We start from the raw sequence: 12,055 nt of genomic DNA, 5'->3' as shown, positions 1-12,055 counted from the left end.
TCGTAGGTATTCTTTGACCATACTTCACCACACTGATCAGTGCAGGTTGGTGAAGGGGGAAGCAGGGTGTGAGTGTATAAGTCTAGTATTGGAGTGGATTTTTTGCTGTATGAGTGCAGCGGTCAGCACAATTATAATTTGTAATTACATATATACAGTTAAAAAATTATATCTTTTATTAACACTGCCTTATGAGAGAAAGGTCTAAGTTACAAGCCTACATTGTGTCACAGCTAAGCAAGATTGAGCACGGATGGTGCTTATATGGGTGACCACACTGCACAAAAACTGTCATAGGGTAGCGGTGGGGTTATGTGGGGTTACATGGCGTTTGGCAGTAGAGGGCAGTGCAGAAAGAAATCAATCATTGTACCCTGCTTATATAGTTCCACATCTACGCTTGCTGCCTTCAACCCACACTTACCAGCGCGGTGAAGTATGGTCTGACAATCCCCATGATTGACGTGGCATGGGGAGGCATAATTCATCCAACTAGTGCACTGACAAAGGCCTGGATATTATTATTATTAACATGTGAATTGCTGTGTGAATGCTTTGATGAATGCCACAACACATTTGTGTCAGAGTTACTATCATTTTCTGTATAACCATACGAGAGCCCATTGACACAAATCTCGTGTGCTCTGTTTGATGAAATATGATTCTGCGGAAGCAATTTGCAGTGGATAATGAAGTCGTGTGGTACGTGATGATTTGCAGATAATTGTGTTTTATGCTTACGTTGAGGTGGATGTTGTGCCTTTATTTTCACAGTATTTGGGGCTCCGATTTAACAAGTCTGTGAGGATTGCGGGAACGTTAACATTCATCTTCCAAATGGTAAATACTACACATCACCACTTTCCAGTGCTTAACACCACTGCCACCATAATTCGTAACAATTGTTCAGTTAATTTCATCTCAATCAATCTCATGTTCATAAATCATCCTGGGCTTTGATCAAATGGCCTGGAATACGCTCGATCTCTGTCAGATCTCGGAAGCTCAGCAGAGCTGTGTCTGCATAGTGCTTGAATGAGTGTGCCATACATGAACCATGTGTTTTAGGCTGCTGATGTTGTAAGCAGAAGACAGTCCAAGATAATCTGTTGTACTGTACTATGCCCCAACTTCTGCTGGCCGCTACATCAACTGTCACTGATCAGCATGGTGGAGTATGGTTAAATAACCCCCACTACCCCAATGGTGTGGGGAGGTCCGTATTTCAGTAGTGGATTGACATGTCATCATCTGAACACTACTGCAGTTCATTGTAAAATTGTAACTGCTTTAAATTGTAAACAGGTAACTCCTTAGATCGCTTATAAATATTAGAAATAAACACTGAACGCCTTTATTCTTTAAGAGATTAACATGAACAATCCTGAAAGGAGTTTATTTTTTTAGCATTTGGCAAGTGAGCTTTGACACCTGCAGTGAGCTTTGACCACAGGATCACCAATAATGTAAGGATCAAAGAGATTGAGTTTATTTAATTTGTTGCATGGATGATCACGTTTAGCCAGTTTCCTGGCTATTTTAATACATTCCTGCGGAGGGAGCTGGTAGGAACGTTGGGTTGCTCGGTCAATGGCCAGGGTCAACGGCGGCGTGGTGTATTCCGCAAATATGGCCGACTGTGAGGGCGGGCACAAGCCGGCGTGAGTAGGTTAAACGTTGAGTTTTATAAGGGCACCACGGGGTGACCAGCCCCTCCCCACCCAGCCCCACCCCTCCCACCCCCCACCCAGCCCCACCCACCCCACCCAGCCCCTCCCCACCCTCCCCTCCCTGCCCAGCCCCTCCCTACCCACCCAGCCCCTCCCTGCACGACGGACACAATAATCCCCTGTGGGCTGGTGTAACCAGGAGGTTCCTACCAGTATAAGGGAGATCTGTGGTGTTTGAGCACAGATACAACAAAACAAAGGCAAAAACATCAAGAATGCAGAGAACAAGTACAGTATGGACCCTTGGGGGTTTATTGCACAACTGATAAACCAGGTACTTAATGGCTATTTTCCTTGGAAACCTACATTATCACGAGTACATTTAATCAAGGTGCACGTTGTCCTTTTATTAAGGTGTAACAATTTAATTGGACCTGAAACGAAATGTAAGTTCTTTCAAGTATTGCGTGAAGGCAACTATCTAATCATAACTGATATTGCCTACTGTGAGTCTTGAGTATTGCCTGTAATTCCCACATTGCATCAGGCTGTTATGAATGCTCTTAAGGGGAGGGGTTCCTTGCACCTTTCAGACAACATCGCTCTTTTCCAAGGATAATTGCTGTACATTAGATTTCGTGTGAGCTATGCTATTGCATTATTTAAAAAGGTTACAACTCGGTTCGGAAAATCGCCTAGCAAAGCTATGATGCAATACTAAATCGTATGACTAGTTTCCTTTTCTTCGTTGATGATAGCGATATTTCTCATTATTGTACATTAGATATATTTGCTGTTGGTGATCATACCAATGGACAGTTGTGGTTGCAGGGTTTATTGCAGGGCTTGCAATGGTCTATAGAAAGACCGATCTCAATTGCACCATAGTCTGCGTCATAACCAGCAATGTGTCCTTTGGTTTTACATTGATGATTAAAGGGGTCACGGAGGAGGTCTGCATGCGTATAAACGCATGCACTCGTTGATTGTTTTGTCCCACGTCACCAGCTGTAGTGACACCAAAGGTCGTGATATATGAGAGTCTGCTTGGTACGTGAGGGTGCTGTGACATCAGCCACCTCGTACACCAAGCGTCATAATTTACAGCTATAAAACAATTACATTGAGAGACAGAGAATGTATCACGAGGATTGGAGAATGTGTGAAAGTCAGCCGGTGTAATTGAGTGTTAGGGAAAGATGAATGAGAGTGAGTGGGTGTGCTTGGGCAGCAACACACCTCTATAAAGGGATGATGGTCGGTGATGAAAACTAATGCCAGAGTGGCAGCAGCTTTTGGCTGGCCATCGAACAAAGACGCTCACTACATGGCGTGCTTTTAGATGCGCTTCTTTGGCCGTCTGGAATGCTCTTCCAATATTAGGAAGCCACTGGAGCTATTCACATTTAAATGTAGATTGAAAACTCATCTGTTTGGAACTGCTTTTTGTGTTTAGTTTGTTGTCCTTCCTCCACACCTCTGATTAGCAAGGTTGACTACGTACAGTGCGAAATAAGTTTAACATACACACAAGAGAGGATGTTGACTTCAGAGATAGAGTGATAAAATCAGCTCATGTGGAGGCTCCATTTTACCTTACATGAGCCAGCGCGACCTAAATTGGCGTCTTTTAGCGACTCAAATCTTTGACGTGGTTGGAATAGTTTTGTGAGAAAAAGTCTCTAATTGACATTTTCAACAGGTTGAGAAAAATAAAATACGTGAATTCCCAACACTTCTATAAAGTGTCTTTTATAATATATAAAAGACAAGACATTACGTTTAAAATATCAACAAAGCAATGTATACCCTAGCCCAGGGGTCGGCAACCTACGGCTCCGGAGCCGCATGCTTTTTAAGGACTGCTTTGTAGCGTTATTTATTAAGGACCACCGTCTCATTCACATGCATTGCGGCTCTTAAATTATTCAGTTTTTTGCGAATTCGAACAAAAATGGATCTCCTTGTTATTTTGGTTGCCGACCCCTGCCCCTAGCAAATATAAAAGTTTAAAATAAATTATAGCTTATTATTTTAAAAAATCAAGGAATAAATGCAAATGACCATCTCGCCTTATGTATATGCACGGTATTACAGATCCACTGCAGAGTTGGGTTTTTAATAAACGTTCACATTTATTTAAACAATCCGCTGCTCTGATGGCTAGGGGTTAGATCTTTCGATAATGTCGGAACCAGGCAGCTAAAGGGACGCCTGCACAAAGTCACGCAGGGAATGGGAGAAGATGTAAAGGAATTGTCACTTATTTCTGCCAATTACTTCTTACAGGGACTCCTCTACTTGCGAACGAGTTAGGTTCCAGAGGTCTGTTTTTATTTCGATTTGTCCAACTTTACTTCGGGGAATCGCTTTAAAAGTTGTATAATCTTCTGTAGATGTAGATGGCACTGGTTATTCATGTTCTGCAGATATAGATGCCACCATCGCCATCTATTGCACAGCGGTTGAACTTATGACTCTCGATACGGACAGGTATGTTCGTATCTCTGAAAGTCGAATGTCCCTGTATTTTTAAGGACGAGAGTTGACCTTTGTGTTCTTTTCACACGATCACCCACAAGGTGGGGGCCCCAAGTACGTTGTTGCAACAGGTTCCCATTATGAAGGTGGAGAGATTTTTGCCTCGCAACATCCGGCAGATGTGGCTCAGAAAATATAAACTGGTTCAGAGTTTGCTTGAACAATTTCAGATGGAAAATATATCTCCGGCATGCCCATTCAGCATTGGCCAATGGACACCATTTACGTGTGACCCACGATCCTCCATGATGTGCACCTAGTTCTATTATACACACACACCTGTGACCTGATCTCCTCGGATCTCTGAAGTTCAGCAGGATGGAGCCTAGATAGTGCTGGGATTGGGTGACCACCAATCACGAGAGGTGTTACTGTATAGGCTGTAGACCAATGGTTCTTAAAGTGTGGTAGCCGAACCACCGGTGGTCCTTGAAGGTCCTCCAGGTGGTCCGCGGAGCTGTGATTCAAATGCAGGTTTTTCTGGAAATAATGCCAATGTTTTGACCTTTTGTGTCGGACATTAATTAATATTTTACTGATGATATTTAATGACAAAATTAAATTAAGTAAACTACCCAAATCCTAAGATATAAATGCCCCCCCCCTAATAAAAACCTAATAGCTGCATAAAAAAATGTTCCAGTCATATTAATTATTTTGTTTGACTGGTATTTAGAGAGAAGCGAATGCGTTTTGTCACTAGCGTGGGGGGGGGGGGGGCTGGCTGGCTGAGTGGTTCGCAGGGCGAAAACAGTTTGAGAAACTCTGCTCTAGACAGAGGGACAGTGTGGCGGGCATCAGAGGGTGCTACCACGCACGCGCTCCCTGCCTTCACCAACCCTGAACTAAGCAGCGCAGGGAAAGATGGTTAAATGTCTTCATCCAGCAGTGGCTTGACATATACAAGTGCATGTGTGGATAATCTGCGTGTGTGTGTGTGTTTGCTGTTGCAGGTGGTGTATATGGGTGTTGTTCTCTACACCCCAGCTTTAGCTCTTAATGCAGGTAAATGTACTTCCTTTGTGTCTGGCTATAAATGCTTGTACACAATTCTGGTTGTGGCTCTCACAATTTACCCCCATTCCATTAAATTAACTCCTGTGGTTCAACTGAAGCCTTTGTTCCTTTTTTTCACATTTTGGGGAATCTAGCAACTTCTGTTGCTGCTAAAGAGGTCGCGTAAACCAATAACTAACGGCCAACAAATTCAGTATGTTGTATTTTTGTTTTTGAGGTTTTGTATTATGTTTTGGGTTATTATAGCGTTATATATTAGTGTTGTGACAACGCCCAAAGAACAAGGAATGTGCCAAATTCCCCCACGTCTCGGAAGCCAAGCAGGCTTGGGCCTGGATATTACACCATGCATGCTAGGTTCAGTTCAGTTCAATTAATTTATTAGGTATAGCCCTGTGAGCCATTCTGCTCTTGAATCGGGTGCAACCGCAACAAACAAAAACATGAACAAGAAACATCTTAAAGTGACTACGCGCAACAGAAAAATCCAGGAAAAAACAGCAAAGTCTTCCAGAAAAAGCACCGTATATCAATGCTGTGTGCAAAAATCCCAGTGGGATGCAAGTCAAACAATAACAACCATAAGACAATTTAAATTAAAGTTATCAGTCTAACTCTGTACAACAACAAACAAATAAGGCTAATCCAAAAGTTTTCGAAATCACCAAAATAAAGCTATAAAAACAACGTAACAGTGATCATAGGCGGCTGCGGCGCTGTGCTAAGTAATAGTCCGCAGGAGACTGCAGCAGAATACATCATTGTACTGTGATTCTATGCTTCCATGCCTATGCTGCTCACCTTCACCAACCCACGCTGATCAGCATGGTGAAGTATTTCGATTTAAAGCTTTCGTGACTGCATGGATTCATATTCTTGGTTCTTTCGGTAAATTCACGTAGAAGGGAAATAATAAAATAATAAAAATAAGACATAATAATAAAACAGTGAAGTATGTTCAAATGAAACACACACGGTGTGGGGAAGGAGGCACTTTATCCAGCAGTTGACTTGCAAAAATAGCCATGCATGTGCATTTGGTTTCGTGTTCCATGTTTGTCCTAGTCTCTGTGCTGTGCGTCACTCTTAGAATTTGTCATGTCGCCGCCGTGTGATGCGAAGTGGGGTGTTCCGTGTTAACGATTCAGTGTTGACTTGTGCTGCAGTGACAGGACTGAATGTGTGGATATCGGTGGTGGTGCTTGGAGTCATCTGCACTATTTACACGACCATCGTGAGTATTAGCCATGCATCCACACTTGAGTGAGTACGGCAAAAGCATCAAAACAATTCATTCGATACATTTTCCGTTCGCTCCATCCTTATTTCCCAAGTTTGTCAGAGAGGTGCAGTATTTCGCAGATGGTTATCGCCTACAGTGTGCATTAGAGGTTTAGCGATTCATCTTCCCAGCAATCTTATTCTTTCGTCTGGCAGACGTAGATGCAGAGCAACAACTGCAATTTTACATTCAGGTGGTCAAGCCCAGATAACCGTGTCAGGAGCAGCGAAGTGTATCACTGTAATGTCTCCTTCGTATTTGTGGATTGGGCATTCCCAGCAATTATAGGAATTGTCACTATTTAGGGTCCCAATTCGATTTAAGTTTTTTAGTTTTTACATTTTAGCAAATGTAGTTACTGCAGCGGTTACATAAAACCATTGCATATGAATAAAATAAAAACATCAGTCCATTTGCACCATGGTATTTAAACTCATGTATCTTTGATTTTAGAGTGTCCTTCGAGCACTTAATACCTTGTGTATTTCTTGGCTTTGGCATTTTGCTTTCTGAATGTGGTCAAATCATGTGGGCTTGTGTGTGGCTGTGCGCACGGTTGAATTATTGAAAGTCTGTTGTGTATGCCTGGAGGAATAACATACGGATTAGTTCTCATCAGTTGATGGTATCAGTTGATATGCGGTGGATTCCTTCAATGCCTCCATTGAGTTATCGGAGTTTACAGTGACTCACTGCTTACATTGTCAACCACACACCATACCCTATGTGATATTCACTTGTGAAGGTAGTGGGCAGATCTGTATTAATTAATTTTACTGTGACCCATGGAAAATGATAATGAATGTTTTCTAGGTAGATTACATCTCACAGGTTCTTTCGTGGAATCAGAGACCAGGTGTTTGATTAGGATATTGGTTTCCGCCCAAATCTGTCGTCATTTCACCGAGGTGGTAAAGCCAGAATTTACAAGACCTCCGGCTGTGGTAAAGAACGATTTGCCTGCTTTCTGGTGGCGGTTCGGTAGAATGAAGTGATCCGAATGGACATGTTGTGGATACAGGATTCTGTGTTATCTTGTACAGTACATGCATGTGTGTGTGTCGGGGAGTGGTTAGCCCACTGCTCTATGAACCTGGCAATCTAAACAAAATTCCTGCTCTCGACCAATAGCAGTTGCGAACATTTGAGCTAGTCCTGAACATCCACTAGATTGATTCAACCTTAAGTTAGTATGTGGTGCGGTGTGAAAACATCAGCACTGGGGATACAAATGCGGTTGGACATGGTATTGGCCACCCACCCCCTTGTGTACAGTGCCGGCCTTCATAGGTGCTCACTAACAGCATTTGCCCCAACAGTCTGTGAAAGGCTATGCGGGGGATCTTTATTTTTGTATTTTTCAGGGCGGGCTGAAGGCGGTGATTTGGACGGACGTATTCCAGACGCTGGTGATGGTCGCGGGCCAACTTGCCGTCATCATTGTCGGTGCTCAGAACGCGGGCGGCATCGCAAAAGTTTGGGAAATCAACAATAACGCTGGCAAAATATCTGGCATTGAGTGAGCACTTGCACGTACTATTAAATCACTGCGTATAGGCATTAGTACACGCATGTACACCTGCGCACCATAGTTGGTTGAATGGATCGTCACCCTTTGCATTTTTGGCCTCTGGGCCTGTGCTCAGTAACCATGGTAATAAAAAAAGTGAGGCCTGCTCTGCTGTAATGCATGCTGCCCTCACTGGCATTTTCTTACTTGTGTGTTTCACATTATAGTTATCATACCCTATTCATAACATGCATTGCAAAGTTTTGAATAATCCAGTTCCAGCCAATTCTACTGATTGGGTGATATTTTTCATAACTTCAACCCGTTCATAAAACCACATGGCATGAGTGACCTGGAGGCCCATTATGGTTTTTGCCCTCTACCGCCAGATCACTTGTTATATTGTGAGCAATACTGCAGTGTTCCCACCAGGTGTCAGTCACATCGCCCAGTGTGATCTCGTATGGAGAACATTTTTCAGGTCATATCTCTCTTTAACTTGGTGAACATATGTCAAGATCAATATAGTGGGTATCTGGTTCATTCCAGTCAAAACAAGCCCTTACTCAACACCACAAATTACTCAGGTGCCATTACTAGATTAACAAATTACATGATTTATATAGGATAAAAGGATAAATAAATAAAATGTGTGATATTTGACAGTACTCTTGACTTGTGTTCGAAATCTTACAAAAAAGTCCCCATAATTTCAGCTGCGCCTGTCGAGCATCCTGAAAAATATTTACACACCTGAGTATTCTACATCCACTATACCTCATGTTACGGCTGCGGCTATTCTAATCTCCATGCCTACTGTAGTCTACCAGGGAACCATGAAAATATTACGTGAGATTATTAAACCTTGAATAGAACCAACATTGCAATAATGTCATTCGGCTCCATATTGCTCTCTAGAATCTGTATAGCCTGTCGCTCCACGCACTTTTCAACCAGCCACAGGCCTACGCATGTGAGACACAATGCGACATAAAACTACATCATCCCAGTAAACATAGAACGCTGGATGGCCAAACACATGCAAAAGTAGACAAAGCATTGCAGGTTTACTGGGATGACTGTCAATCAATCAATCTTTTGTGTGCCAATATCGCTCAATGGAGTATGGAGTAGGCTTCAGTGCACATTACAACAGAACGGGAATGGTACAGGGGGCACGGAACAACGAAGGAAAAAAGAAGCCCGTCACGTCCTCAGCAGCTAACACTGACTGGGAAAAGTAAATTGCAACCGCATGCAAAATAAATTGCAAACGTGCGCAACAAATCGCACAAAGTTAAGCAGTAAATAAAAATTAATTAAAGAAATAAAAATTTAAGAGTTTTTATTTCATCGGATGACAAGCCTTAATAAATGTGTCTTGCACAGATCACGGAATTGCGAGACACTTGGCGCGTTTCGGATGTCCGTTGGTGGCAGGCGGCAGGGAGTTCTAGATTTTTGGGGCTGCGCTCGAGAAGGCTTTGTCTCCCCAGTGTCGGGTGAAACATCCTGGGCTGTGCAAGTCTTGCCGTTCTCGTGGAACGCAGTGTGTTGTATGTGCCTGACGATAGCGTTGCTGGTTTACTGGGATGATCGTGACGATGGCGTGTATGTTTGTGTGTCCGTGTGTAGCTTTGACCCGGACCCGTTTAAGCGGCACACCTTATGGACCCTCGGGTTCGGGGGTGTATTCATGATGCTCGCACTCTATGGGGTCAACCAAGCTCAAGTGCAGCGATATCTGAGTGCCCGCTCTGAGAAGGAAGCAATCTTGTGAGTGTTGTTAGTTTGTTGTATTCATTCCAAGTTGTCTTAATCACGTTTGGTTGTTAGTACCATATTTTCCCGCATATAACCCGCGGGGTATACCACTTTTTACAATCAAAACAAGTCCCTGCAGGGTATATGGAGGTGCGGGCCATCCTAAACATATTTTACAAGTGTGACATGTCATAACTCGTTCAATTTTTTCATGGTAGGACTATCCACTATGCAACACTTACCTTTGACTAAATCACTGTTGAATAAACCACTCGCACTAAAATTGCACATGTTATCACGTTTTAAATGATTCGAATTGTTTGTACAATGAAACGGCAATGTTTGAAGTGTGGCGCACTTTGTTTACCGGCGACGGGAGAGCTGGGAGGAGAGAGAGGTGGGGGGTTGGGGGCGAGGCAACGGCGTTTGCGTTTCCGTAGTGCCGCTATTGTCTGCGCAGTGCGCAATCTACCAGTGCTAAAACTGTCCTTACTTATCTACCAGTTATGTGTTACTTATTTATTGGATATTTACTTTTGTTACTTGTTTACTGTTTTAAGTTCACTCGTTTCCGGTTAGTTTGTTTTCTTTGTCCACGTTATGATTAAAATGTTAACAATTGATAGTGTAATGTATTACAAATGTAAACTTCGTATTAATATGATGGAATTAAGCTGCGGTAACGACGTTAAAGATAGTCATGCATGCGGGGTATATGGAAGTGCACGCTATCTAAAATTTATTTTACACAAAACACAATTTTTGCGGGTTATATGCGTATGCGGGCTATATGCGGGAAAATACGGTACTTCCAGAACACCCGGCGTCTTGCAGCGAATGGCCGTTGATGGACGTTGCTCATTATACGTTGCTGTGGATCATCATGGGTTAAAGCTAACATGAGCAGAACTCCATTCTGTTTCAACAAATCTGACACATTTTTTATTCCTGCGGCCTATTGGCCTTCCTGGTCAAAAAAAAAAATTCTGGCCTGGACTTTTGCAGCTGTTTTAGACTAATTTCAGGGTGCTGATTCCAAATCTGATATCAGATTTTCTCTATCACATCTCATTTTTATGCTATCGGCATACCCCATTTTCATTGATTTTACCCGAAATTAACTCTTGTCACTTATGATTGCAAGTTGTTGCGAGTCAGTGACTGCTTTAGTGTTAAAATATGGTCCTGTATTTTTAGCATAGTGTGTTTATAATATAATTTTATGTAGATATCCACATTTATTTAATATTTTTCTTCTGCAGTTTTTATTGAAAATGAAATATTTGATATCTCAAAAACCTGATGTGATAGACAAAAGCTGATGCCAGATTTGGAATCGGCACCCCCAAAATTACATTAAAACCGTTGGAATACCTTATGCCGGAAAAAGTATGTTGACCAGTGATATTATTCACACCAGTTTTGACCTTCTGGGTCTCAACAGGAGAGTGGAGCTTGTTAAAAAATGCTGATAGATTACCAGATGTTATTGGCAAGAGCACTTTGTAAAAACCCATTCAACGCAAAATGCAAAGGCATACATAAACTCATTGCGAGGTTGCCGTAGAACATCGTGGGTAAACGCAAATATAAATCCGGCTTACATTCATGTGGAGAGACCGAATGGAGTTAAGTGCATGTGTGTTGTGAAGACAATGATCTGCTCTTTTGCTCCGGTGATTTATTTTTGTGCCCGCACGTGTCTGCATGGCGTCGTGAAGACATTGCTTTTAGTCGACGGGAGGCGGGGGCGGTGGTGGGTGGTTTATATGCCTTAACGATGTGCATGCCTTTGTGCTCACGCTTGTGTGTGCCCGCGTGTACCTGCCTGTGTGCGCATGTCAGTTCCGTGTACTTGGTCTTCCCATGCCAGCAGCTGATGCTGGCCATTGGGTCCATCATGGGCCTGGTTATGTACGCACGCTATCAGGAGTGCAACCCCCGTGTGATGGGTGACGTCACAAGCAACGACCAGGTGCTGCAACCCTCTAACTGCACGTGCACACGGCTTGAACAACGCCTGCAAGTGTGTCTGTGCACGTGTGGTGGATACGGGGAGGATGCTGTCATCTGTTGTGCAGCCATGCAGCTACCCATACGCAAAAGCAAAAAAAACACATACGATTGCATGCTCATGGATATGTACGCGTGGATTTGCGTGAATGTATGCATGTGTTTGTATACTCACACTCCTATGTGTGGCCATTGATACACGTGTTTAACCCTTGAAACTGTTTTAATCGTCAAGTGTGTAACGTTTATTATAATTGA

The 12,055-nt window shown here is 42.9% G+C and overlaps 1 protein-coding gene across 1 annotated transcript in view; it reads left to right on the top strand.

Annotated features, from left to right (window-relative positions):
- Positions 1 to 12,055, top strand: part of LOC144726308 (sodium-dependent multivitamin transporter-like) — a 30,262-nt gene that overhangs the window by 5,064 nt on the left and 13,143 nt on the right. The window contains exons 2-7 of the mRNA XM_078604902.1: positions 775 to 840; positions 5,165 to 5,216; positions 6,395 to 6,462; positions 7,875 to 8,029; positions 9,656 to 9,796; positions 11,630 to 11,759. Coding sequence (XP_078461028.1) covers positions 775 to 840; positions 5,165 to 5,216; positions 6,395 to 6,462; positions 7,875 to 8,029; positions 9,656 to 9,796; positions 11,630 to 11,759 — 612 coding nt within the window. The remainder of the gene's footprint in view (positions 1 to 774; positions 841 to 5,164; positions 5,217 to 6,394; positions 6,463 to 7,874; positions 8,030 to 9,655; positions 9,797 to 11,629; positions 11,760 to 12,055) is intronic.

This window comes from Lampetra planeri, chromosome 23 (genome assembly GCF_965212315.1).
Source record: "Lampetra planeri chromosome 23, kcLamPlan1.2.h2, whole genome shotgun sequence".
Taxonomy (NCBI): Eukaryota; Metazoa; Chordata; class Hyperoartia; order Petromyzontiformes; family Petromyzontidae; genus Lampetra; species Lampetra planeri.
The sequence above is the reverse complement of the archived record's forward strand: the minus strand, read 5'-3'. Positions and strand labels throughout refer to the sequence as shown.